At 47.8% G+C, this 26,232-nt stretch overlaps 3 protein-coding genes and 1 pseudogene across 3 annotated transcripts; all 4 read left to right on the top strand.

Annotated features, from left to right (window-relative positions):
• The first annotated feature begins 2,764 nt into the window (after positions 1-2,764).
• Positions 2,765-7,043, top strand: LOC101755750 (eukaryotic translation initiation factor 4B1). The gene is made up of 3 exons (XM_004975915.4): positions 2,765-4,062; positions 5,830-6,219; positions 6,672-7,043. Exons 1-3 carry the CDS (start codon positions 2,885-2,887, stop codon positions 6,694-6,696), a joined length of 1,593 nt encoding a protein of 530 aa, XP_004975972.1. The 5' UTR covers positions 2,765-2,884; the 3' UTR covers positions 6,697-7,043.
• A 3,463-nt stretch (positions 7,044-10,506) lies between these two features.
• On the top strand, positions 10,507-17,892 carry LOC101780080 (DNA-directed RNA polymerase V subunit 1). Its single transcript, XM_012847458.2, has 17 exons — positions 10,507-10,967; positions 11,052-11,312; positions 11,419-11,469; positions 11,701-11,871; positions 11,963-12,124; positions 12,211-12,366; positions 12,455-14,035; positions 14,117-14,292; positions 14,609-14,669; positions 14,752-14,879; positions 15,166-15,332; positions 15,445-15,719; positions 15,816-15,989; positions 16,087-16,230; positions 16,330-17,096; positions 17,329-17,437; positions 17,519-17,892. The coding sequence occupies exons 1-17, from the start codon at positions 10,866-10,868 to the stop codon at positions 17,675-17,677; spliced, it is 4,644 nt and encodes a 1,547-aa protein (XP_012702912.1). The 5' UTR covers positions 10,507-10,865; the 3' UTR covers positions 17,678-17,892.
• A 2,319-nt stretch (positions 17,893-20,211) lies between these two features.
• Positions 20,212-21,287, top strand: LOC101780482 (annotated as a pseudogene).
• A 162-nt stretch (positions 21,288-21,449) lies between these two features.
• LOC101756151 (zinc finger CCCH domain-containing protein 43) lies at positions 21,450-23,358 on the top strand. Its single transcript, XM_004975916.4, has 3 exons — positions 21,450-21,894; positions 21,975-22,298; positions 22,400-23,358. Exons 1-3 carry the CDS (start codon positions 21,787-21,789, stop codon positions 22,979-22,981), a joined length of 1,014 nt encoding a protein of 337 aa, XP_004975973.1. The 5' UTR covers positions 21,450-21,786; the 3' UTR covers positions 22,982-23,358.
• The last annotated feature ends 2,874 nt before the right edge of the window (positions 23,359-26,232 follow it).

A 26,232-nucleotide genomic window follows, 5' to 3' on the forward strand; every position in this document is an offset into this window, starting at 1 on the left:
TGTTTATGAAAATGTGAAATGAAACTGTGTGCATTGGGAGGTCTTATTTCATTTATAGTTTCAAAATCCTTTGATGATGTGTCACTCTTGGTAATTGCATATTGAAACTTTGCACTAGGAGTCTGGGAATGAACTAAGAGTGACAATCACATAAGTAATTATTTGAGTTGAGGTATGAAACAAGGTCTCCCAATATAAAATTTTATTTCACAGTTTCATATGCTACCTATATCATCTAAATGTTGTATCTAAATAACCAATCAAAGTTGATGTAACGCGTGGAGATGGAACTCAAATCCTCCTAATATAAATTTCATTGGGAAAACAGTGAAGACTGCTCACATATGTCTCTTTATAAATAAGGTTATTCCCAGTGGGGAGTTTCATCTCACAGTTTCCAAGAGTGACATGTTATCGAAAGAGGTTTGAGTTGATAAATCATGCATGAAACAATGCCCCGATACTTTTCATTTCCCGATTTCATAGGTTGCTCATACCATTTAATTGCGAAGCATGTGATTAGATATGATCAGATGAAATGAAACTCTCTAGCTCCTAACGTCAATTTCATCAGGTTCTATAGTCTTGGAAATAGTCTATGCAGAGTTTCATCCTTGTGAAACTTCTTCTGTATCTCTCTTCATAATTAGCATGCCATGTCATTCAAATTGTTGATATGTCACATCCAGAGTTTCATCCTTGTGAAACTTCTTCTGTATCTCTCTTCATAATTAGCATGCCATGTCATTCAAATTGTTGATATGTCACATCATTAAATAAGAATGATTTTTTTATGAAAACTTTAGTAAAAATAGCCTAGTATGCAATACCATCAAATTAACTTCTATGAAATCTCTACGAAACTCTCGCTAGCAGTAACCTCGTAGGCTTCCGCTTCCATCGGTCTCGAAAGGCGACCCAAAAGCGTCAGGCGCCTGTCCAATGCCATACACCGTATGCTGAACTCCACGCCGGCCGGCAAACCGTTCCCTAGTGTTACCCACTCCCTTCAACTATTGATGTCTGTACATCTGTCTTGGTTTCAAGCCTTCAAGCATTCTGGTAGATAAGTATATACTCGCCGGCCGGCCACAAGTGAATAGGCGCACTAGTTCTCTTCAGGCAGGCCGGCTGTGAATCCCAAAGGTCGCAGGCTTCACGCTCAAGGGCGGATTTAGCGGCAGGGCAGGCGGAGCTCAAGCCTCCTACCGTGGTGGGGTGGATGGAGCTCAAACCCCCCTACCGTCGCTCGGATAATGGAGCTCCCCTAAGCCTCTCTATGTTTTTTAGAAGAAAGACGAAGAAAAGAAGGAAGGGAAGTACCAAGAAGAGGTAGCCTCTCCTGAACTCAGGAACCGCATCCGCACTCTTCATGCTGCATCGTCAGCATCGGTGGTGCCGTCTCTGCAGAACCTTACCTTGAATAGTGGCTGTCAGGCTGTGGTTTCTCAAGAATTTACCATGTAACAAAAACGAAATTGACGGCGGCGCCAAGGAAAGCACGATCCGCCGGGACCAGTAGCGTGCCCGGAGCCTGCGTCAGGAGTCAGCCGTCAGGGAAAGGATGGCACCACCGCGCACTGCGATTGCATGGCGCGCATTCGAAAGCGAAAGGGAATAAGACTAGTCAGATGGCCAAGCGCCCAAGCCTTTCTTTTTTGAGATGATGATCAGATGGCAAAGCTAACTTTTTTACGCCAATACCAACCATCGATTGGTAGGCCGCCTATCTTTATCGTCTCCTCTCGTTCTCGATCAGCTCATGCATCTGTGGAAAGCTGACGACTTTGGATGCTCCTTTTGTATGATCAAGTCAACGACGCATATGCAGAATTGTTTTTAGCGATCGATTCAACTGACTTGCGCAAATGCCTTTCTCTTTTCACAAAAAAAAAAACTAGTTTGACAAGTCACAAAGAGAAATAGAAGAATATGGTGGACCATAATAAACTTTGCAAAAATTACGTGGTCAAATAAAAAGATTTTTTGTTATAAAAAAACAAGAGATGAATCGGAAAAAGAAAAGAATGAAAGAGAGGAGGGAAAGCCACTAGATTATTCTGGTTCCTTTTTCATTCCGTGGCTAGCGGAACGGAATGGGCTGTAGCAAATTAGAAAAGACCAAGACTTTCTGTGCCTGGAAGGAAATATTCTCCGTGGCAGTGAGTTTGTACCTGTTTTGATGCCGAAGTTCTTCCTGAAATGTGCTACTCCGTATTCTTTTATGATCAGCCGACAAGGCGTGGTACACCGTGGTTTGCAAGTCTCACCAACCTGCACAATTAAAGATTGCGACGAATTGAACTCCGGCTTTTGCGTTTGGCTTCTTCGGCTGAGGTTGTAGGGCATGCAAACGCATTCCTCCACTACGTGAGAGGCTCACACCACGGTGGCAGAGAGAGAGAGGAAGAAGCTGAACAAGTTCGCCGAAGAGGTGATGTGCTGATGGCACGCGACGCCTCTCCTGCCGTTGCCGCACCGCACGCTCACACGACCGACACTCCGGCCGCACGCCCTCCCACGCGCCGGCCACTCGCCACGTCCCTCCGGAAGAATTAAAACCACATGTGCACGGCGGCACGCCACGCACGCACGTCGTTCGACCAGCTAGCGCCTAGCGAGCCCACAGTCCCACTCCCAACACACAGCTCTGCCTGCGCCGTCACACACGAGGCCAGGGGCGCCAGGCGAGCCGCGGCTGGCACGCCTTTTTGCGGTTCCGCCCCTGGGGGCACCGCCTTTTACCACCCCACCCCACCCCACCCCACCCGCACAGCCCCGCAGCAGCAGCAGCGCCTTCCTTCCTCTCCTCGATTTCGCACCCACCTCCCTCCCTCCGCCTCCGAGCACCACCAAACCCTAGATCTCGCCACCGGCGGCAGCCATGTCCAAGCCCTGGGGCGGCGTCGGCGCGTGGGCGCTGGACGCCGAGCGCGCCGAGGAGGAGGAGCGCGAGCAGGCCGCGGCCCTCCCGGCCCCCGAGCCGCCCGCGCCCGCCGGCGGCGCCGCCAGCTTCCCCAGCCTCCGCGAGGCGGCCGCCGCGACCGGCGGCGGCAAGTCCAAGAAGAAGAACAAGGGCACCACGCTCTCGCTCTCCGAGTTCACCACCTACGGCGCCGCGGCGGCCCACCGCAGGGCCGCCCCCGTCGAGCCCCGGGGGCTCACCCCGGAGGAGATGATGATGCTGCCCACGGGGCCCCGGGAGCGCTCCGCCGAGGAGCTCGACCGCTCCCGCGGGTTCCGCTCCTACGGCGGCGGCGGGGGCTTCGGGGGAGGGGAGCGCCGCGGCGGGTTCGACGACGAGGGCCGCCGTGGCCCGGGCAGGAGCTCGGATCTCGACATGCCCTCCCGCGCCGACGAGGTCGACGACTGGGGGGCCGGTAAGAAGTTCACCCCGGCGGCCGCCGACTCTGGCCGCCGCGATAGGTTCGGCGGGCCCTCCCCCCTCGGCCGCGCGGATGACATTGACGACTGGTCGCGCGACAAGAAGCCGCTCCCGTCGCGCTACCCCAGCCTCGGTTCGGGTGGTGGCGGTGGATTCCGCAGCTCGCCGGGTTTCCGCGACTCACCGGGCTTCCGTGACTCAGCGGCTTCCTCAGATTCCGACCGTTGGGTCCGTGGAGCCACCCCTCTGCCACACAACGGCGAGGGGATGGGGGAGAGGCCGCGCATCGTTCTCAATGCTCCGAAACGTGATCCTTCGGCTACCACTACGCCACCTGCTGAGGTGGCACGCAACCGGCCAAGCCCATTTGGGGCTGCAAGGCCCAGGGAGGATGTGCTGGCCGAGAAGGGGGTGGATTGGAGGAAGATCGAGAGTGAGATTGAGCAGAAGACCAGCCGGCCTACCAGCTCGCACTCCAGCAGGCCAAATAGCGCGCATTCCTCCCGCCCTGGGAGCCCTGGTTCGCAGGTTTCAGCAGTTGGAAGTGAGGGAGCACCCAGGGCACGGCCAAAGGTTAACCCATTCGGCGATGCCAAGCCAAGGGAACTGGTTCTGCAGGAGAAAGGGAAAGATTGGAGGAAGATTGACCTTGAGCTGGAGCATCGTGCTGTAAATAGGTATGATGTCCGTGGAACTGTCACTTGATTATGCATAGCATTTCTAGAATTCTAGTGCTTGCCGTATGCAATGCTGAGTACTGATATATAAGTTAGAAAGCTGCAACCTCACTGGAAATCTTTTTTTTTAATGGAAGCACTTGCCTATGACATCTTTTACCTGTGGTATTTGACATGGTGACTTTGCTAAAACTGACCATTAGCGATGTTGTGATGAAAGCACTTTCCTATGACATATCTTTTACTTGTGGTATTTGACAAAGTCTGCTTTGCTAAAACTGACCATTACCTAGTATGTTCCAAGAACAAGTGAGTCACACTTTTGTTATAGTACTCTGGTGCTTAGTGCATCAAGACACAATGTCCCTGAAACCCTGCCCCACGCTTGACATGCCTACACATGCTTACACTTGTTCTCACTTAATGTAAGTAGGTTAAAACAAGGGTATTATGTATTTATGTTTGTGCCCAGAGGCATTATAGGATAACATGCTATTCCTACCATCGCAGCTCACCGAGGCCACTAGTAACACACTGGGTTGGTCATACCATAGGCATTGGATATTGATGTGTAGCCCTTGATTTTATGATGTTATCCAAAATTGGTTTGAACATTGTGCAATTAATCAATGTTTACAGTGATATGGTATTATGGTGATTAAACTTGTGGTTTTGGTGAATTTGATGCTGGGTCTACTGGTCAGATCTAGCAAAATGTAGCATTCCCTTTGTTAGTAAATCAGTTAATCATCTTGTGTAATTGTGTTTTTAAGGTCATGGACTTATGACTAATAAATTAAGCAAAAACATGAAATGGTGCACAGTGTGACATTTTAGTGGATTCTAATGATACATGGGAAAGTTGTATTGTATTCTATCACTTGTAGATTTCATTTACATCACTCACTGCAGTATAGTGGCCTTTGTGTATAGTTTTGTTTCTCATGAAGAAATATTAGAATGAAACAACTCTTCCTTGCTTTTTAGATGATGGAATAAACACACATCCCAAGCCTCTAAATTGGTGGTGTATATGGGCGTAACAGCTCTACTTCGCAATCTACTAGCCAATAAAATTCATGTTATTTTGTTTGCCTCATTTGGTTAAGTGTGATATGTAAAGCAAATTAATTTTACTCAAGTGCTTTTTGGCTGCTGATATTTTATTACTTTTTAGCAGAATTCTATGCTGCTGAAATTTCTGTAATGTAAAGAGTCCATTTTCTTCCACATTGAACAGGCAATATGTTATTGTGTACAATTAGCTGAAAAGAATGCTAACTTCTGCATTTTCTCCTGTGATTGTATTATTGGTTGCCAAATAATGGTGATATGTGCCTTCTTGAACTCTGATAACATGCTGTTGGTCGCTAGTTTTATCTGCTTCGTGGTTGCGAGGGTTTGATGTCTGTAACTTCGCTGGTACTTGAACCACTTTAACACCTCACTTTGAGATAAATTACATGATGCAAGGGTAAACATATTTTCTTTTATTCCACCTTTCTGGCATGGTTAACTGTTTTCAACATGATATAGTAAATACCAATTTTGTTTTGGGGAAAATAATTTTAATAATCTAGTTCAGTTTCGGCAGCCTATTCAATCCTCCCTGAACTCCTGTTTTAGGCTTTGAAGTAAATTAACTAGTTTGGTACTTTATCATGTCAAACACATGCTTGTGTTGATATTTCTCTGCAAATATTTCCATTTATTTTCTTGGGGCTGTATTCCCATGTGATTTGAATATTCGTGCACCTTACTTTTCAGGCCAGAGTCAGATGAAGAAAGAAATTTGAAAGAGGAAATCAACCTTATGAAGGTGGATCTGAAAGAAATTGAGGGAAAGATAAGTGATGATTCTGACCAAGCCTCAGTAGATGCAAAAAATTTGGCTGAGAAGATAACCCAGTTGGAAAGTCAACTTGAGCAGCTTACAAGGGAGTTGGATGACAAGATTCGATTTGGGCAAAGACCGCGTTCTGGTGCAGGCAGGGTTACAGCACTTCCACCTAGTCCAGCAGAGGAACCACAAGCTACAGTTGTGGACAGACCGCATTCTCGTGGTGGTATGGAACCACATGCAAGGCCAGAAGAAAGATGGGGATTTCAAGGAAGCAGAGAAAGGGGATCTTTTGATGGAAGCAGAAGTTCAGATAGGTTTGTGCAGTTTGCTTACTTAACTCGATATTGTGTGCTTTCAAGAATCATATAGTTTTGTTCAGAAACATGTTGATATTTTGCTCAGAAATATTGAATACTTGTGCTTTGATGGTTCTGCATGATACGTTAGTTTTACATGCCTGTCCTCTTATACCAAACTGTTTAGATATTGATTTCGTAACAGGATCCATGTACATTGCGGAATTTTAAATGGTGTCCTAGGTTTGCAATTAGTCAACTAAACATGACCTCTGATATTATGGCCTCCAGCCCAGTGTGAGTGTCCGTGTTCCTGTTCATTGACTGCCCCTCTAGGCCTCTACTGCATAGTGTAGGTCTCAACATAGTACAAGGCTGTGCTATTTTAATTGATCTTTTTCTCTCTCAAGAGTTTAAACCATGCACTGGTGCCATTGGTTCTCATCCAACTCTGTCATTTTTCTTTACAGGCCAATGACCAGGCAGAGGTGGTGAAATTGGGACTCCGAGCATCTGTTAATTGTTAGGGAAACTTCAGGTTCCCAGTACCTTTTTTGTCTTGAAAAGGATGGGCAAAATAAGTCATTTTGTGTTCGTCTTGTTGTTTGGTCTAGAAGATTGGAGAGGATGGAGATAACTCCACATGAAGTTATTGATTGTCACCTCTGTAAGCTGTAGGATGTTTTCCATTTCCCTTTTTGCAGTCTTCCATGTCAAAACAAGACTTGGCAACTTGCGGTACTAACTGTATCATGGTTACTGAATTCAAGTTCAGCTTTTGTCGCAAGGCGTTTATTTGGGAATGGTGGAATGGAGACCTTGAATTTGATGTTTTGTGTCAATGCATGTGTTAGATATCTTCGTGCGTTTGGTTTTATCAGTATCTGTGTATATATTGGAGTATTGTCTTTGCCGTGTAATATCTCTGCCTAGTGTTTCAGAAGGCAGAGATGTGGTATGGCATATGCTCTATCTTGTTTGTAGTCTATCATTCTTCGGTGTCATTTCATTTGTCTTCTTCACGGAACGGCACTACCACGGGCCCACGGCTTCCCCCTCTCTCTTCTCCCTCGTGCGGCGGCGGCCTCGTGCGGCTCCGGTGGCGGCCTGTCCGGCGTGCCCCTTCCTTGGCTTCTCACGCTCACGGGCAGGGAGGGGAAAAGGGGAGCCGGCAACGGTCGCCTCCTCGCCGGTCCTCCCTACGTACGCCGCCCTCAGCCCTCCCGCTTCCAGCCATGTAAGATGGGGCTTCGCGCGGCACGGTCCAGAACGGCCTCGAGCTAGCGGGAGGTCCCGCGCGGCCCCCGGCCGAGAAGCGGGGAGGGAGCTCGGCCCGCCGCCGGAGAGAATACGCGCGGAGGAGCACGACCGGCGCTGGAGATGAAACTGGGGACGGCGCGACCTCCAGGCGGAGGGGCGCCGTGGAGACTGGAGTCGATATGGAGGACGGGCAACTCAGCGGCGGCACGTCACGCCCGCGGGGGAGAAGCGGCGGCGATTCCTCCCCGCGGAAACTTTGGGCTGAGTGGGCCAACCTTCCCGGTAAGCATGTTGCTGAGAATTTTTTATTTTTATTTTTTTTTTACAATTTTGCTGAAATAAATAGTCAAATAAAAATTTGTAAAAATGGACCTATGCCGCCGGACCAAACGGTAGGGGTCCTTTCGCCGGTTAAAATGACGGAAGGGTGCCGGCTGCACGTGCAGCCGTCTTTTGCCGGTCGAAACGACGGTACGGGCTCTACCGCCGTTTCGTACGGCGGTAGGCGGTCTACTGCCGTTTCAGGCGGTAGTAAATGCCTGTAGCCGGTTGGGGATGCTATAGCCGATTGAAACGGCTATAAGTACTTTTAGCCGTTTCAGCCGGCTATAACTCCGTTTTAATTATTTTTCCTTTATTTTTATGATATTTATGAAAGTAAACTATGTAGTTCCAATGCGACATGTAATACCTCTATTTTAAATATTGTTCCTTTAATTTTTTATGATATTTTTGGAGGTAAAATATGTAATTCGTAATTTGCCTCTCAATTTGAGAGAGGCAGAGTGATTGAAGAAACAATTGAAAATGATTTAACTCCCGACCTGGATAAAGTAGTCTGCGGATGACTACACATCGTACGCTATACCATCGTACACATAAAAACCTGCACTAACGTAAAAAAATGAAAAAGGTTCTACGCACTAAATGCGTCCTCGCTTGAAACGAGGCTCACCGCGACCACGACCACGCATCGCTGCCCGCTGTGCAGCTCTGGTCTGATGCTGGTCGTACGTCAAGGGGTCCCGTGGGGCAACGTCGCGAGGCGGACGTCCTACTGCGGCCGCGGGTGGTGTCACGAAGTCCTGGGTCGTGCCTTATGCAGGAGTTGTTGGGTTGCTCTTCTTCACCCTGAACTGACGCTGCAAAGATAAAGTGGACCATCTCTTCACAGCTGCCTTCACCTCGTCCCCACTAGGGTACCAAGCACCACGCATATCTCATTCTCCCTGTATTCCCAAGGGATATTTTCCCCTACATTAACCTGTAGGACGGAATGGTCATAAGTTGACCAGTTCTGCGGGATAGGTAAGCATCTTCCTTGCCCAACGAGTCATCATCCATGGTACCATTTGCCTCCTCTCCTTCCCTGTCCACCTGCTCAACTAGCTTAGCAATTTCTTCCCCCTCATCAGCCTCCTCATTTGGCTCACGGGTTACAATATTATCCTCTGCATCTCCCCCTTCTGCCCCATCATTATCAAGTTCTTCATTTGCCCCATTAGTACTCTCCACATCTTCCTCCACTTCAACTTCAGCACTTCCCACTTCTTCTTCCATATGACTGCTAGACCCAGCCTTCGTGAACAGTTGAACATACCATGAGCGGTAAACCGCGCCTCGTGCAACCCTTTACATAAGCTCGGTAGCTCGAGGTTCATTCAAGCAGGAGCAGCTCCCAAAAGTTTATGTCGGACTGTCTCTTCACTACAACCCTCACAAACACATCCACTTGATCTTTATCAACACCGAAATCCTTACAAAGCCACCTGCATATGCCCCCCAAGTCCTATCTCTTGCTCTTGGTAAATACTTGCAGAAATACGAAAATCCACTCAAATCTACCCCTTCTGGACCATATCTAACCTCCCCGGACTATAAAAGATTTGGAAATATAAACTATCCAATATGCCTGCCAACATACATGAAACGAGCAGTCCAAATTACTCTCAATAACTTAAATTATAACTAGAACGACACCTTCATTTCAATAAACGATGGAATCATTTAATTCTATCATCCACACCAACAACTATTTAAGAGTAAACCAACCTTACGAACTAAATTTATCATAGTCATCTATCCAGGACAATATACGCGACAGGTTCTCACTAAATCTAATAAATCCAACTACCACTATAACAACTATATTGTCAATAACTAAACAAAATATAACCCTAGTAATGCAAATAATATTCATCTAAATTTAATCTATATAAATCAACAAACTAAATTTACTGTAAACTAAATATCTAAGCTAAATCTACTGTACTAGCTATGGTGCATTTTTCTATGTCTAAAATCCGCTAGATTTTTCGTACTGGCTATGCTACATTTTTCTATGTCTAAAATCTGTTAGATTTTTCTAAGTTCCAGATCCACTAAACTAACTACTAGGTCTATGTACTACTAAATATCTCCATTAACTAAACTACAAGATTTTAAAAATACCTTAAATGAAGCGACGACCGAAACTTCAATCTCCCCTCCCTCTCCCTTCCTTCCTTCCTTCCCCTCCCTCCCTCCTGTGTTCTCCTCTCCCTCCCTACCTTCGTTCTCCCTCCCTTGCTGGCTGGCTCGCTCCGTTTGCTCTGGCGCGTGGGTGGGAGCGGCTGCGCGCTGTATGTGTAATGGGAGGCCCTGAAGGATGGCTTCCGCTCTTACCGCCAGATGAAACGGCGAAACTTCATCGAAACCAGCGCCATTCTAACCTGTGGGCGGCCCGCCGGATGGGGGGCGGTAACCGGCAATAAGTTGCTACCGTCGTTTGGTCCGGCGGCATAGGTCTATTTTGTGCAAATTTTTGGTTCGAATATTCTGCAAAATCATAAAAAATTGTAAAAATAAAAAAAATTGTTCCTGAACTCGAGAGAGCCCAGTTGTTTTGTCCGACGAGGTGGGCCTATTCATCACGTGGGCTTTTTGCCTTCCTTTCCCAGAGTTGAAATATGGGATGGGAAGTGGTGTTCTTGCTCTCCCTCCTCCCTCCTCTCCTCTCCCCCCACTCAACTCAACATCTGGTTCTTCTTTCAATCCCTGCACGGCAGTGTTTTGCACCGATCGCCACTTTTCGATTCGCCTGCCTCGGTTGCGTTTTTTCAGGTTGGTTGGTTAGTGTGTCATTGGGTTGGTGTTCTCGCTCTCCCTCCTCCCTCCCACTCAACGGTCTCCCTCCTCCCTCCCACTCTACTCAATATCTGGTTCTTCCTTTTCTTTCTATCCCTGCACGCAGGTTTTAGCACTTGTTTTGCACCGATCGCCACTTTTTGATTCGCCTGCCTTGATTGTGTTTTTCTTTTTGCAACCTTTGACTCCCACTGCATTGGTTGTGATCGTACTTTTGATCTCAGTCATTGGAAATAAAGCTCACCATCTCATCTGGTTTCGGTTGCTTGGACTGAGAAATGGCGGATGACGATCCGGGAGCGGCAGTTGCTGCCGGCCTGACCATCCCGGAGGGCTGCATCCGCCGGATCAAGCTCAGCGTCGTAAGCAATGAGGAAATCGTAAGCGTCTCTTCCCTTCGTCTTGTTGCCTTGCTGGCTTGCTCATCCATCTTCTGATGAAAAATGCGCATCGGCCGTCAAAAGCTCAAGGCGCAGCCGGTGGACGCGCAAGGGAAGCCCTTCCCGATCACGCACGGCAGCCAGCTCCAGGACAACCCCTCGCTGGGGCTGCCTCTGCAGGTCGGCAGCTGCGAGTCATGCGGTGCCACCCAGCTCGACAGATGCGAAGGCCATTTCGGCTTCATCGAGCTGCCGGCCCCCATCTACCACCCCAGCCACGTCGCCGAGCTGGGGAAGATACTCAACATTATCTGTCTCTGCTGCCTCCGGCTCAAGAAACCCAACGTACGTACTAAAGCCAAAAACCCTTTTGCTGCAAGACAACAAATCATATTAGTATCTGTTAGCAACATGATGCCTCAACATATACATGTTTTTTTTACATCTCCAGGAGAAGGGCACTGGAAAGGAAAGGAAGTTCAGTTCATGCTCATATTGTCAGGTGATTTATCACACAATGCATCCTGTCATGTTTTACCCTGTTCATACAAATTTGCTCACATGAGCCAGTACACTTATCCTCAAATATCAAATCATATTTTTCCAGTCATTATTTCCCATGTAACCGCTGCAAAGCCAACAAAACCATGCTGATCTGGAATTATCACTTTGCTTGAAACAATGAAATCCTCTGTTCTTACTTCTTACCAATCCCGAATTCCCCTTGTTCCAGGATATCCCACCACTATGTGTTACTCAAGTCAAGAAATCCAATGGCGCCCGTAGCTTGGAACTCAAAGCACCATTAAAGGAAGAGGTTGGGGATGGATTTTGGAGCTTCCTCGATCAGTTTGGCTTCCACACGATCCTTACATCTCATCGCCGCCCTTTACACCCAAAGGAGGTACTCAACGGTTCTGGACAATATCTATACTCATGAAACCTTTCAGATGTAGGTAGTAGAGGGATTCACATCTAGTTCTTCTATTTCTCAGGTTCAGAACATAATGGAAAAGATCTCTAAACAAACAAAAATAAGACTTGCTGCTAGGGGGTATAATCTTCAGAATGGATTTGTCATGAGTTACATGTGTGTTCCACCAAATTGCCTGCATATTTCAAATCTTTTAGATGACAACACAGACATGTACCCTCCTGTAAGTACCTCGTCATAAAACGCTACGTCTACCACCCCCTCCTTTTCAAATGCACCATTACTCCTGATGATTCCTTTCATTTGTAGGACACATCAAAAGGCTTGTTACAGAAAGTTCTACGTATAATAGAACAGATAAAAAGCTCAAGTATTAGCCACCCAAATTTCGAAGCTTGTGAGGTAGGGGAAGATGATCTTCAGGTTGCTGTCGCCGATTACATCAATATGGGAGGAACAGCAAAGGTAACAGGTTAATCTGTAAAATAAGTAGACATTATGTTCTTGATCATTACAGCAACATCATAATGTGTCATTAAACTGTATTTCAAAGGGTACCCAGAGTGTCACCTTTTCAAGACAGCCTGCACCAAAACAGTGGCAGCAAAGGATGAAGGCACTCTTCATCAGTAAGAGTTCAAGCTTCACATGCCGTGCAGTGATCACTGGTGATCCATACATTGGTCTTGATGTGGTAGGGGTTCCTAATGAAGTAGCAAGCAGAATGTCAGTAGAAGAACATGTCACAGACTACAACATTGCTAGACTGCAGTACATGATGGATAAAGGACTATGCCTGACGTACACTGATGTCAATTCCAACACATACGACTTGTCTGGGGAGAAAGGAAGAAAGAAACACACCATGCTGAGGGTTGGTGAAACTGTAGACCGAAGAGTTCTTGATGGGGATCTGGTCTTCCTCAATAGATCACCAAGCACTGACATGCACTCAGTTCAAGCCTTATATGTTCTTTTGCATGATGATCACACCATAAAGATCAACCCACTCATCTGTGGCCCGCTTGGAGCAGATTTTGATGGTGACTGCGTTCATATCTTCTTCCCAAGATCAGTTTCAGCAAGGGTTGAAGCTACAGAGCTCTTCACTGTGGAGAATCAGCTAGTGAACTCCCACAATGCGAAACTGAACTTTCAGATCAAGGAAGATTACTTACTAGCTCTGAAGATAATGTGTGACAGAAGGTATTCTAGAGAAGAAGCAAACCAAATTGCCATGTTCTCGTCAGGGATGATTCCACCAGGTGATCCTTATTGGACTATTTCTCAGATTCTTCAGACTACCGGTTCACTAATAACCCTACCAAGCCATCCCAACAAAGAATCTGTTGGGGCCTTAGTTACTGCTATCATATCATCAACTCTTAAAGGGAAGGGTCCAAGGGAGGCCATAAAGCTTCTAAATCTTTTGCAGCCCCTCCTAATGGAATCACTGCTTATGGATGGTTTCAGCATGAGCTTGAGAGATTTCAATGGCCCAAGTGCAATGCAGAAGGTAATTCAAAGTACTTCCCTTGAGCTCGATGAGTTACGAGAATCAACTGTGGACTTCATTGCTCATTATTCTGCCCTTGGTCTGCTGGTTGATCCCAAAAGTGATTCAGCTCTGAGGAAATTAGTTGAGCAGCTTGGTTTCTTGGGCCGTCAATTGCAAAACAATGGCAGACTATACTCTAGCAACTTAGTGGAGGATTGCTACAAGTTTATGAACAAGTGTAGTGGAAGCACCAAGTGTTATGATCCTTTAAAGGCACATGATGTTGTTAAGAGTTCATTTTACAATGGTTTAAACCCGTACGAGGAACTACTCCATTCAATATCAGTAAGGGAAAAGATCGAACGATCATCATCTAAAGGACTAGCGGAACCTGGCAATCTTTTCAAGAACATGATGGCAATACTCCGAGATGTCATAGTATGCTATGATGGAACCATAAGGACTTCATGCAGCAACTCGATTGTCCAATTTGACTCAACAGATGTATCAAGTTCTGTGACACCAGGTCCAGGTGATCCTGTTGGTATCTTGGCAGCCACTGCAGTTGCAAATGCTGCATACAAGGCTGTTTTAGATCCAAATCAGAACAACATGACCTCGTGGGACTTAATGAAGGTGAAGTGCTCACTAGATCGGTTTCATTCTAAGTATAACTTCACATGTAGAGTATGATGACTTCTATTTGTTACTTTACAGGAAGTACTTCTCACCAAAGCTAGCTCTATAAGTGATACCATTGACCAAAAGGAAATTTTGTATCTGGACAAATGCTTTTGCGGATTCGAGTTTTGCATGGAAAGAGCAGCACTCAGGGTGCAATCCTGCTTAAAAAGGATCAAAATAGAGGATTGTGCCACTGAAGTCTCCATCAAGTATGCACTTCTTAATTATTTATGCTGCCATATCACAATGCTTTTGTTAAATACAGTTAGTCCACTTGATTTAAAAGCATGCCCGTCCTAAACTGTGTATTGCTAGTATTATAAAGATGTTTTTTTTGAGAGGGGTATTATAAAGATGACTCTAAATAGCACTTGAAAACTATAGATACCTGAACTGCTGTGAACTGGCATCTTATTCAACTTTGATCAGTACAGTCCAGGCTTCAGCTGTGATTTGAAGTTACAACAATAACAATAACTTTTTCGAATGTGTGTTGTCATCAGTAGAATTGTTGTCTTATTTCAGGTACCATCCGGAAGCAACTCAAGCCGCACATTGCCTTGTTGGTCATATCCACCTAGACAAGGTATATCATCCTTCTTCTAAAATAATATCTATTTGTTATTCAGAATTACCACTAATAGTATAGCTTTCTGTTGCTACTGCAGGAGCAACTGAATCGAATGGAGATAACTACAGAACATATTCTTCAAAAATGCCAGGAAGTTATCAGTAAACATGAAAAGAAAAGTAGGCAGATGAGGCAAATTTGGAAGACAACTGAAATGATTTCAAGGTGCTTCACCCTTCTACAGTATAGTGCTGAAATAGCATGAATTCTTAATTTCACATTTCTTCTGAATGAGTATTCAAATGTTGCATTTGCTGTTCATAACCACAAATACTTGAGTTCTCTGTTTAGTGCAAGGTTAACATATGCATAGTTCACATATCAGTTAAAACCTGTGTTAATCTAATATTTACCTCATAAAATGTCTGGTTCTTCCGTTTGAATTTTTTTTGGTCCAGTTCTAGTTCCTACTTTCTTAGTAAACTTATCGTTATATATTTCTTCTTTGCAGTGAATATTGTTTGTACGACCAGGATATAGGTGATGAGGAAGCCTTGCAAGTTTCCTGCTTGGAGGTTTTCCTTGATACAAGCACTACCACAGGACTATCTGAATCTAATGTTGCCCATCTGATGACGAATACCATTTTTCCTATACTCTTGGACACGATTATAAAAGGTACAAGAATTCACATTGACATAACATCAAATGGAAAACACAAATACTTATGCTGATACTATGCCTTATGAAGTTATGCTTACTTAAGAACCACTCTTGCTTCATCTCATAGGTGATCCTCGAGTTCAGGATGCTAAGGTAATATGGATCGAACCAGAATCAACATGTTGGGTCCAGAACTCCAGTGCAGAGCAGAAAGGGGAACTGGCACTGGAAATCACAGTGGAAAAGGTGGCGGTTGCAGAGAGTGGTGGCACCTGGGGAGTAGCAATGGATGCATGTGTCCCTGTGATGGATCTAATCGACACCAAAAGGTCTATGCCTTACAATATCCAAGAAGTTCACAAAGTGTTTGGCATTTCCTGTGTCTTTGATCGAGTCACACAGGTCAGTTCTTTTCTTTCACCTTTCAGATGAATTAAACTACAAGTTATATTGAAATGTTTCTCATGTTCTATTCTCCTCTCCGGATCATCCTTTCAGCACCTTTCCAAGGCCGTTGGAATGGTTACAAAATCAGTCATCACAGACCACCTGACAACCGTGGCAAGCAGCATGACCTGCACAGGTAGCTTGCATGGCTTCAATAGGTCAGGATACAAGGCCACATTCCAGTCCCTGAAGATTCAGGCACCATTTACGGAAGCTACACTGTCTGTAAGTGCCATCCATTTATTTTGAGTTCCCTATTTTGGCGCACCAGTGAAATTTAATTTTGCCAACCATAATACAAAAATGAGGAAACATGCTGCAGAGACCAATGCAATGCTTTCGGAAGAGTGCAGAGAAGGTCGACTCTGATCAGCTGGCTAGTGTTGTGTCAACCTGCTCTTGGGGTAATCATGCAGCCATCGGCACTGGCTCAGCTTTCAAAATTCACTGGAAGGATGAGATCCAGGTACTTTGGCCATTTCACTTATCTATGTCACTCTTATTGCACAGAACAAGATCATCTACTATTTCCTATCTGTTCTGACCTTATTTTGGTCTCTCACAGTCTTCAAGCGATGAAATACTTGGAGGGTATGGTTTATATGACTTCCTCGCATTAGTAGGAACAATAGGAGCTGCTGAACTCAAGACAGTTACTCCTCATAGTTCATGCTTGTATGATGTTGACAAGATTCCGGAGGATGAAGTTCAAGAAGATGAGGTGGTATGTTTGGGTGGAAACCTTCCAATCTCCTGGACGGACAAGACAAAAGCCGATTCCCTGCTGCATGATTTTAAGGGTAGGAGTACTGGAATACACAGGACTAGACAGGAAAGCCAAGGAACGCAAAATAAGAGTGACTGGAACTCAGTTGCAAACTGGAAAAATGATAGGCCAAGGGGTCCTCTGCATTCTGCTTTTGCAGGATCAACTAGCACCAACGAATGGAACAAGAGGCGGTTTACCGACCATGTGTTTGAGAGAAAGCAACCAAAGCATAGCTGGAGCTCAGCTGTGACACACCAAGATGACAAGCCAAGTTGGTCTAGCAAAAATGTTGCAGGCGCGCAGAAACATGGCATTACATTATCATCTAGCTCGGGTGGATGGAACAAGAAGAATAGTGGTTTTGGTCGTGGTGGCAGTAGAGGCATGCGGAAATCAGAAGGATCACATAGTGGAGGCAGTAACAGCCGGAACTGGAGAGCCCAGAATAATAGCAGTGCTAGACAAGGAGGTATCAGTTACAGTTTCACACCAGTGGAGCAGCAGATATATGCACAAGTTGAGCCAATCATGAAGAATGTAAAGAGGATCATCCGCGAATCAAGGTAAATTTCCTGGCTAATGCAACTTGAGGGACAAAACAGACCTGCTTGCAAAGTAGCTAGGAATCTTACAAGTAGTATGCTGAAAGATAAGATGGCCATGATAACCTTTTTTTTCTGTTTCCGTTAACTGCAACAGTCGCTAACCTTTTTTTTTCTGTTTCCTTGATACACCAGGTGGCTCCTTTGTGTCTGTGTCCCTTATTGACAGTTTCTTTCATTCAATGCTTAGCAGGGACGGCGTGAAGCTTTCTCAAGATGCTGAGATGTTCATCGTCAACAAAGTTTTAATGTACCACCCGGAGAAGGAGAAAAAGATGGCCGGTCAGGGCAATTACATTATGGTAAACACTAAGCAGCTCATCTTTGCATGAGATCTAAGAACTAGGGAATATCCTTCTGATCAACTGTTTCCCTGCTTGCAGGTTGCTAAGCATCAAACTTTCCATAGCAGCAGGTGCTTGTACGTTGCGTCCTCAGATGGATCAAGTTCAGATTTCTCCTACAAGAAGTGCCTAGAAAATTTCATCAGGATTCACTACCCTGACTCTGCGGACTCATTCTGCAGAAAGTACTTCAAATGATGAGCCATGGCATGTTAATATGCCTTAGTACTGCTTTCTTGCAGTAGTGCCACTTTCCAAGTTCCTGGAGTTAGAGTGACCAGGACCATATGCAATTTCAGCTACCATGTTGCCTTTGATGTCCACTAACTTTAATGTGCTTGAAACTTCTGTAACTGTGATCTTATTTCTAAACAGTAGCAAACAAAAAGACCAAGATGCATAGACTTTTGAAAGTTTTTGAGTTGTCTTACAGCTGCTACTAATGGTAAATGCTAAAATTATATGATCCCTACTCACATAACCACAAACTATCCTATCGTGACCACACTCGTAGAGAAACATAATTCATGGACCTGAACCAGTATACTCAAGATCATATAGCATGATCATAATCTCATGTTATTATAAATAAATTCTCATGTTCAGTCATATTATTATAGATTTCATCAAGTTGGTAAAATAATCTGGGAGCGATAATATGGGCACTGCATGAACGTATCTACTTTCCATCAGCTGCACAGTAAAAGACATGTAGGAGCAATAGAATAACCAAATGGTTGATTGCCTAGTATGATTACTCTTATGTTCTGATATCATTCAACTCTACAATGAACTTTTGATGATGAACAATGCCTGGTACATCAACTAGCATACAACTAGTTAACTGAGACAAGACTTCACACTCCCAGCACTAGCAGATCAGCAACAATTTACCTTCTCGTACACCTTGTCACGGTTCTCACTCCACCAGCTCTCTACTTGATGCTCTCCAAACCGCTTCCGACTGCACAGAAAATTTAAGACAAGAGGAAGACACTGGCGAATTAGACACTACTAAGTGCAAACAGATGTGCAAAGAAACAAGCAACCCTTTCATGGTTCATGACAAGATCCACTATAATTATTGTGCCATTTGATGCCGCTGGGTCAATTGATTATTTAGATTTTATTGCACAAAAATTTGAGCACAATGCTGATAGAATGTTACTCTTTATGGAAAAAAAAAACAGACTGTCTTGTGTTCTAGTATAATATTGTGCCGATATGGTCTATGCCAGGAAAGGCGATCTGCACACCAGCTTCACATATTTTTCTTCACAATAAAACTCTCAAAAATGTTTAATATATGCATGATGATGCACATATAAAAAAATTCGAAAATTTTCTTAAAATACGAGGTTTCATACTTTTGTGACCTGCAACGGAGATCCCAAAATTGTGTAATAAAAAAGATGCAAAGAAATGGCGTAGATGATAGGAAGGAATACTGCAATATATTATAGGTCCAAGGCAGAGAAATGACGCCACCAGTACGGCTACACAGCACAGTGTTGAAAAAGGCTGCACAGCTTCTCTCGCTCTCCACTGCAGTTTGTCAGTGTTATTCGATCACTGCAGATGTGTTTATTACTCATGTTATACACTTAGGTGCTGATTCTGTTACACTAGTAAGTCCTCCCATCTGAAGATTCATGCTACTGGAATCTGACCTGATCAGGTTGGAAAAGCTGAGCACTTGCTGTAGAACTAGGGCCTCTAGTCGGAAACTGCAGGTTTGCAGGGATCTTTGGTACTTGGTTCATGATGCTTGACCGCCGGTTAACACTCACCACCGCTCCTTCAGTCTTCCCCTCCATATCATTGCTGTTTCAATGACATTTTCAGAGTTCAGCTGAGGAAAGGGATATTTTCAGAGTACTGGGTTTTTTTTGCAGGCCCGAAACTTCAGTGTTGGTACTTGCTACTAATAAGCAATTGAAGGTGAATTATAGTTAGGGATTTTCGTAAACTTTTGCCTCGCAGACCAATAGACTGAGCTGCAGACCAAATTATCCTGTTATCCACAGTCATTATCAGTTGCAAGGAGTTGTATCTGATCGAAATAGCATGGGTTTCCTCCAGCATCCTAACACCACCCAGTCCCTGCTTTGAAAGGATAAAGATAAATGATGAACATTTTATGCCCCTGCATAATAGAAACTCAGGCATCAACTGAGGGTTGCAAGCCTAAACAATAAGCAGCGCTACACTTATTAGTGTTACCTTTATATGTGTTGCTCAATGATCACAGACTTCACAGTTTCTATGGCTCATGGATGGACATGCAGCTACTAGCTTACTACACACAAAGAGGGTCATGTAGTTCCAATGCATGGAAGGTCAGTTTCAATTCAACCTAAGGCTCTCTGAATCTTTGACGTGCTTGTTGTAGCAGCACAAGAGGAGTATGAAAAGCAAGCGTTCAGCGTACTGAAGATCGCCAAAAGGTGCTTGCTGAATTCAGTTTGTGGGAAATGCACGACTCAGGAAAACTGTTGCTGGGTACAGATATGTTAGTATGTCACTGAAGCCATACTAATGAGGCAGAGTAATTTGCGTGTGTGAAGGGATCTACTCCTGCTGCTGCAACCTGTAAAGAGGCCACTCAGTTTATTTCCAATGACTGCATGAGCAGGCAGTAGGCACAGCCCGAATCCCACAGTGGAAGAAGCCCTTGCAGACCTGCAGGCTGCAGCACGGTTGCCAGTGTCACACAAAGTACCCGGTGCGGCATGTTGCTGGTAGCCTGGAACGTGGGCGCCAGGTGCCGTACGGAGGTACGGCCGGTCAGAGAAGCATCTCCATCTCCGTGGCTCCTCCATCACACTCTTCTGGTACACCATTCACGCTTCCTGGCCGCAGTGCAGAGCCAGTAGAAGTAATAGCTCTCCTGCACCAGGCACCAGCCAGTGCGCCCAGTCGTCCTGTGGAGGTCGTCTACGCGCTTGTGCTTTACACCATGGGCATGGTGCGTTCTTTTTTCTCCCGTTGCGCTCCTCCTCCTCCTCGCGCTTGCCCTCGCCGCCAGCAGCAGCGGCCACCCAGGCCCAGCAGCCGCTGCGGCGGCGCGATCGCGACGCGGCGGCCGCGAGACCTCCCTTGTCGTCGTGAACCTGAGGGGGGAGGACGACCGCGACAGGGTGGCCCTGGCGCTGCACGCCCACGACCTCTGCCTCGCCGGCTTCCGCAACCGGAGCCACCACTGGCACGCGTTCCCGGGGCACGAGCACGCGCTCCCGGGCTCCACGCCGCTCCCGTTCGGCAGCACATACCGCGACCTCATCGGTGGGCTGGCCAACCTGCCGAGCCTGCCCCTGGGCCGGGGCCCCGCGCTGCAGGCCGCCCGCGCGCTCGCCGCCTACGACCCGGCATCGGACGACGCCGACGCCGGCGCCGTCGGGCCGGCCAAGCGGGGGCTGGCGGCGCTGGCGGTGGCGACGAGCGAGAGCCCGCGGCTGCGGCCGGTCAGGGAGGCCGTCTCCGAGGGGTGGGAGAGCGGCGAGGCCCGCGTCGCCCCCGAGCACCTCCTACATCGAGCACTGGGACACCATCTGCTACGAGGTCACCCGCGCGCGCCGCACCGGCGTCTGGGGCGGGCCCTTCGCCGAGCTGCTGAGGGAGCGCGCCGGCATCCGCGGCGAGGAGGACGCGCTCGCCGTCGTCGACGTGCTGGTGAACCGCACCCTAGGTGACGTGCTGACGGCTCACGCTCTCCGTCCCTGAGGTAGCCGTACCCGTACGTCCTGACTCCTCGGTCCTCACCCCTGAAGAGTTTCCTGGCTTCCTGCTGCGGCAGAGGCAGAGAGACCACGCGGTTCGTATCCATTTTCCAACAACTTGTTTGGGAACGCAACGGTGGCGTTTCACGCACGGTGGCGCGGGAGACGCGAGAAAATCCGCCAATCGGGCTCGCGTTTTCGCGTTGCAACTCGTACGCAGCCGCGCGTCGGGCTCGACCGCTCGACGCGGATAGCGAATCGCAACGCGGACGCGGCACGGGCCTCGCTTCTCCGCGAAACGCACGCGTTTCCCACCCCCAAGGGCCCCCTCCCACTCGTCTCGACTCTCGTAGGGTTCCGGCACCGACCGCCGGCGGCGTGGTCCCAGATCCGACAGCGTGGCGGCTTCCCCTCCCATCCCGGCGGGCGGGCGCGTGGCCCTGCGGCGCCGGCTCCAGCACGGCCTCCTCGCGCGCGGCCGCGCCGTGCCCGCGCGCACCAGGCGTCGGCTGCTGCGGCGGGAAGGACGCCCGCCCGGCGCCTTTCTCTCCCGGCCGACGGGCGGCCTCCGGTGCCTCGCTCTCCGAGATGAAGCCCAGGAACGGGGGCTGCAGCGGCTGCTTCTCATCGAATCCTCCTGTGGGAGGTTGCTGCTGCTGCCGGTCTCAGCATCAGTGCCACGCCGGCGACCCCAAGGCCAGTAACCTCACGATCCTCGACATTTCTTAGCGAACCTTACACCTTGATAGATAATAGCAGCTAGATATTAATTACAGATGGAAAAAAAGCCTGCAAAGGTTCAGGCGAAATGGGATCCTTTCGCCGCCAAGCATTTCAACGAAATCTGCGTGGAAGAAGTTCTCGCGCACAACAGGCCGCACCAATGCTTGAACAGTCTGGGCTACGCGAATCTCGTAAGGAAATTCAAGGAACGTACGAACAGGTCGTACACCCAGGAGCAGATGAAGAACAGGTGGGATTCGTTGAAGAAGAAATATACCCACTGGAAGACTCTCAACGTGAGAGCTGCTGGGTTCGGGAGGAATCCTCTGACTGGGTGTATCATAGCCGGTGATGATTGGTGGGAAGAGCAAAATGCGGTAAGATTTACTGATCTGTTACTGTTTTGAGTAGACTTTCAGCTTGTTACACGGTTAGGGAATTGGCGTGGCGGATACTTATGTCAAATGAACTTTTGCAGGCTATCCCAGGTTGTGCAACTTTCAAGACTTCACCACTTGAGCATGAGGACTTGCTGCAGATCATGTTTGAAGCTACTAGTGTTACAAATGAGACCGCATATGTTCCTGGATGTGATGATGATGATGCTCATGAGGGTGATGGTCAAGGAGAGGGTGATGTTGATGGAGAGGGTGGTCATGAGGGTGATGGCGAGGATGTGAGCGGCACGCTTTTGGTCACACCCAGTTCTGGTATGTGTGGTATGGAGAAAAGGCCAGCACCCAATTTCTTACCCAAGGGAAAGAAGAAGAAGACTTTTAGAGATCAATGTCTGAAGCGGCTGGTGGATGCATATGAGTTGAGGGCCCAAAGCAGTAAAAATTCAGCAACTTCACAAGTGGTTGATCATGTTAGAATTGAGATTGCAACTATGTTGGATCAAGTTATTAAGGATGGGGCTGAAGAAGGGAGTGATGAGCACTACTATGCCACCCAACTTCTTAGAAAAAAGGAGTATCGCGATGTGTTCATAACTTTGAAGACAACAAATGGGAGGTTGAATTGGCTGAGGAGGGCATGGCAAGACAGGGAGAGGCATTAGTGGTGTTGTGTTCAACTATGTGCATTCACCCTTAGAAATTTGATTGAGCGTTCAATTGGAGTTCTAAAGATGAAGTGGCGCATTCTCTTGGAAGCTATGCAATTTGGAAGCAGTAACAAATTGTAACTGTGTGTGTGGTTCTTCGTAATTTCATTAGAGACAATGCCATGCATGATGTAGATTTTGAGATTTTGCGCCTGAGGAAGGTGCTTGTGCTAACCAAGGAAGCATAGGGGATAGTAGTGTTTCATGGGATGCTATCAATATGGGTGCTTTTGTGATGCTATTGCCTCTGCTATGGTTGTGTGATTATTGTACCTATCAGTATCTTTTCTTTGGACTCGAGTGAATGAAATTGGTGCTTCTTTTGCTAGTTTGATGACTTAGTATACACTATTCATAATTGTAACCAAATTTCTGTTTTACGACCTTTTAAAATAGTGTTAATGTAACCATCAACTGAAGAGCGGTAACTTCTGCATTTTTCTCCTGTAATTTTGTTTTATCGAGATACCAAATCACGGTGATATCTGTCCTTGAATTCTGATAATATACTGTTGGTTGCTTATGGTTTTATCTGCTTTGTGATTGCAAAGGTCTGATGTCTGAAACTGCTGCTAATTGAACCAGTTTAGCACACCTGACCGTGGGATAAATTACATGGTGTTTGTTGACTAAATTCCACCCGTCCTGCATTAGTGGTTGACTAACTCTCAGTAAATATCAATTTCCTTCATGTCTTCCACTGCGTTCCAGAGCTCATGCTCGTCCCTGCCAGAGCGGAGCGCGCGGCTATCCAGTGCACTCCGCTCGACGCGCCTCCTGCGCTCTGCCACCATGGCCATGGAGCGTCCCCCTTCCTCCAGGGTCGCGTTCATCCTCTTCCAAGCTCTCGCTCTCGCCGCCCAGCTGCCTCAGCAGCCACGCAGACCCAGCAGCAGCAGGAGCTCCAGCGGCGGCGGCGCAGCGCGGCCTGCCCGCTGGCGGAGAGCCCGCCGTCTTCATCCTCCCCTTGCCGCGACGAGGCGGCCCTGGCCGTGCAGGCCCACGACCTCTCCCTCGTCGCGTTCCGCAACCGGAGCGACCACTGGCACGCGTCCCCGGGGCACGGCCACATCACCGACGCCTCCAGGTCCACGCCCCTGCCCTTCGGCAGCACCTACCGGGACCTCATATATGAGACGCGGGCCGTCTCCGTGCTCTCCGCCTACGACGCGGCCGCCCTCCATATTCTTGCTGCGGGTGGAGGGATTGGTGGGGGATGGTGCTAGGGCACTGCGGCGGGGATTGTTGGCCGAGGTGGGCCTTCGCGATTCCGGCGTCAAGGGCGGCGGCGGCGGCAGACCGGCGGTGGAGGAGCCGACCACGACCACGGGGCTATTTGAAAATAAATAGGGGTTAAATGAAAATAATCGGATCGCGACTATTATTCGCGATCCAATTTAGGGAGGTATTTGTAAATATTAGGGGGTAAAGTGGAAATATTTGGATCGCGATTATTCATCGCGATCCAAATTAGGGAGCTATTTGAAAAATAATCGGATCGCGATCCGATCCGGGGCGCTTTGCAAATGTTTCGGGCCGGCCGGCGAGGTCGCGCCGCCGGCGTGGCCTCCGCAGCTCCGCTGGCCTTGTCCCGCGGTTGGCCCCGCCATGATCACGCGCTCGCGCAACTCCGCATGACCATCAGAGCAAGCTGTTGGTGACGACGATCGAGGCCGTGCGGCTGCGTGCGGTCGCGGCGGCCGTCTCCGAGGGGTGGGAGGGCGGCGACGGCAGCGTCGCACCCGAGCACCCGGCCTACATGGAGCACTGGGACACCATTTGCTACAAGCTCATTCGCGCGGGCCGCAATGGGGCGGTCCCTTCACCGAGCTGCTCAGGGAGCGCGCCGGCATCCGAGGTGAGGAGGAGGCGCTCGCCGTCGTCGACCTGGTGGTGAACCGCACCTTGGGGGGAGCTGCTCATGGCTCACGCGCGCAGTGCCTGATGAGCTACTTAGCCTGCCGCAAGTCCTGATGGCGTCTCGCTCCTGGGAGTAGCAAGCTAACGTTCTACTACTGGTAGCTTGCTTGTTAGCGCTCACGTGTGGTTTAAGTTCGAACTGCTTGGTAGTTGTTGGGCCATTAGCTGAATTGGGTGTTTGTGAGATGGATCAGTGCGTCGTAGTCTTGTTGTCAGTCTCGCTGTTAAGTGTTAGCTTGTGTCGGACAATTTGAGGTTACCGATTCCTCTGTAAAAAACCGGCTGTGTGGACGATGCTTGAGTTGAAACAGCCGTTGGTTTCAATCCCTTTTTTGTTTTGAACCATCGAATGATGGTGATATCTGTCCTTGAATTCTGATAACATACTGTTGGTTGCAAGCAAAAGGTCTCTGTGGAATAATGGCGAACCTTGGCTGTCCTTGGGCGAGGCCTCGACGACGCGCGTCCTGCGTAGCGCGGAGAGGCGCGCCGTCTCTACCACCGGTGGCGCCGCGCACATGGCGCCGAGGAGCAGCAGCGCAAGCAGAGAGAAAGCCACCCCAGATGAGTAAGCCATGCCTGACGGGATGGCCGGTCTAGCACGCTGCAGCTGATGCGGGAGGCGGGCTGTGCGTGTGACCTGAGAACTGATGGAGACAACGCGACGAGAGGCTCTGCCATTTGCGAGTTCAGGCCTTCAGGGTGCCATTCGCGATGAGACGCCGATTGGTTTGTTGCATGGGACTAGCCTGGCTCGTACCTCTGAACCAGGCTCCCGCTAGACAGGTTGAGTGCATGCCACACTGCAACTGCAATGTTTGGTTGCTTGGATGCACTCGACCTGGTCGAGGTGAGATGATGTTTGGTTGGTTACACGAGAACATGTTGCGTAAGATAACAAATAGATATACAATCATCACTATAATATTTAATATGCGTAACTATTCTTTTATAGTCTTAATTCATCTTATTACTCCTTAATATCATTTAAAATATGTTAATATTATTTAATATATGCTAATTATGCACTGATAAAATTATTAACTGATAAATTGCTCGCATCCAGCGAGCTTGGCCCAGAAGAAACAGCCACCATCCTCATTTCCTCGGAGCCAGGATGGGGACACATTTTGCATCCAGAGAGCAGGCCCGAGCAACGGTGCAAGCAACCAATCAAAAAGATTCTGCGTCCGGGAGCTGGCCTGAGAAAGAAGGCAACCAATGGCACCCTAAGGGCACGATGGGTAGGCGGAATGGTGGTGTCCGGAAGACCATCCGGCATAATC

The sequence above is a fragment of the Setaria italica genome, chromosome VII, assembly GCF_000263155.2.
Source record: "Setaria italica strain Yugu1 chromosome VII, Setaria_italica_v2.0, whole genome shotgun sequence".
Lineage (NCBI taxonomy): Eukaryota > Viridiplantae > Streptophyta > Magnoliopsida > Poales > Poaceae > Setaria > Setaria italica.

What these genes read in the sequence shown, in the direction of transcription:
- LOC101755750 (XM_004975915.4), top strand. Translation starts at nt 2,885, where the DNA reads ATGTCCAAGCCCTGGGGCGGCGTCGGCGCGTGGGCGCTGGACGCCGAG. An exon ending in GAGCATCGTGCTGTAAATAG is followed by an intron (nt 4,063 to 5,829) that starts GTATGATGTCCG and finishes CTTACTTTTCAG; the next exon opens with GCCAGAGTCAGATGAAGAAA. An exon ending in GGAAGCAGAAGTTCAGATAG is followed by an intron (nt 6,220 to 6,671) that starts GTTTGTGCAGTT and finishes TTTTCTTTACAG; the next exon opens with GCCAATGACCAGGCAGAGGT.
- LOC101780080 (XM_012847458.2), top strand. Translation starts at nt 10,866, where the DNA reads ATGGCGGATGACGATCCGGGAGCGGCAGTTGCTGCCGGCCTGACCATC. An exon ending in ATATGGGAGGAACAGCAAAG is followed by an intron (nt 12,367 to 12,454) that starts GTAACAGGTTAA and finishes TGTATTTCAAAG; the next exon opens with GGTACCCAGAGTGTCACCTT. An exon ending in ACTGGAAGGATGAGATCCAG is followed by an intron (nt 16,231 to 16,329) that starts GTACTTTGGCCA and finishes GGTCTCTCACAG; the next exon opens with TCTTCAAGCGATGAAATACT.
- LOC101756151 (XM_004975916.4), top strand. Translation starts at nt 21,787, where the DNA reads ATGAAGCCCAGGAACGGGGGCTGCAGCGGCTGCTTCTCATCGAATCCT. An exon ending in GCCACGCCGGCGACCCCAAG is followed by an intron (nt 21,895 to 21,974) that starts GCCAGTAACCTC and finishes TATTAATTACAG; the next exon opens with ATGGAAAAAAAGCCTGCAAA. An exon ending in GGTGGGAAGAGCAAAATGCG is followed by an intron (nt 22,299 to 22,399) that starts GTAAGATTTACT and finishes GAACTTTTGCAG; the next exon opens with GCTATCCCAGGTTGTGCAAC.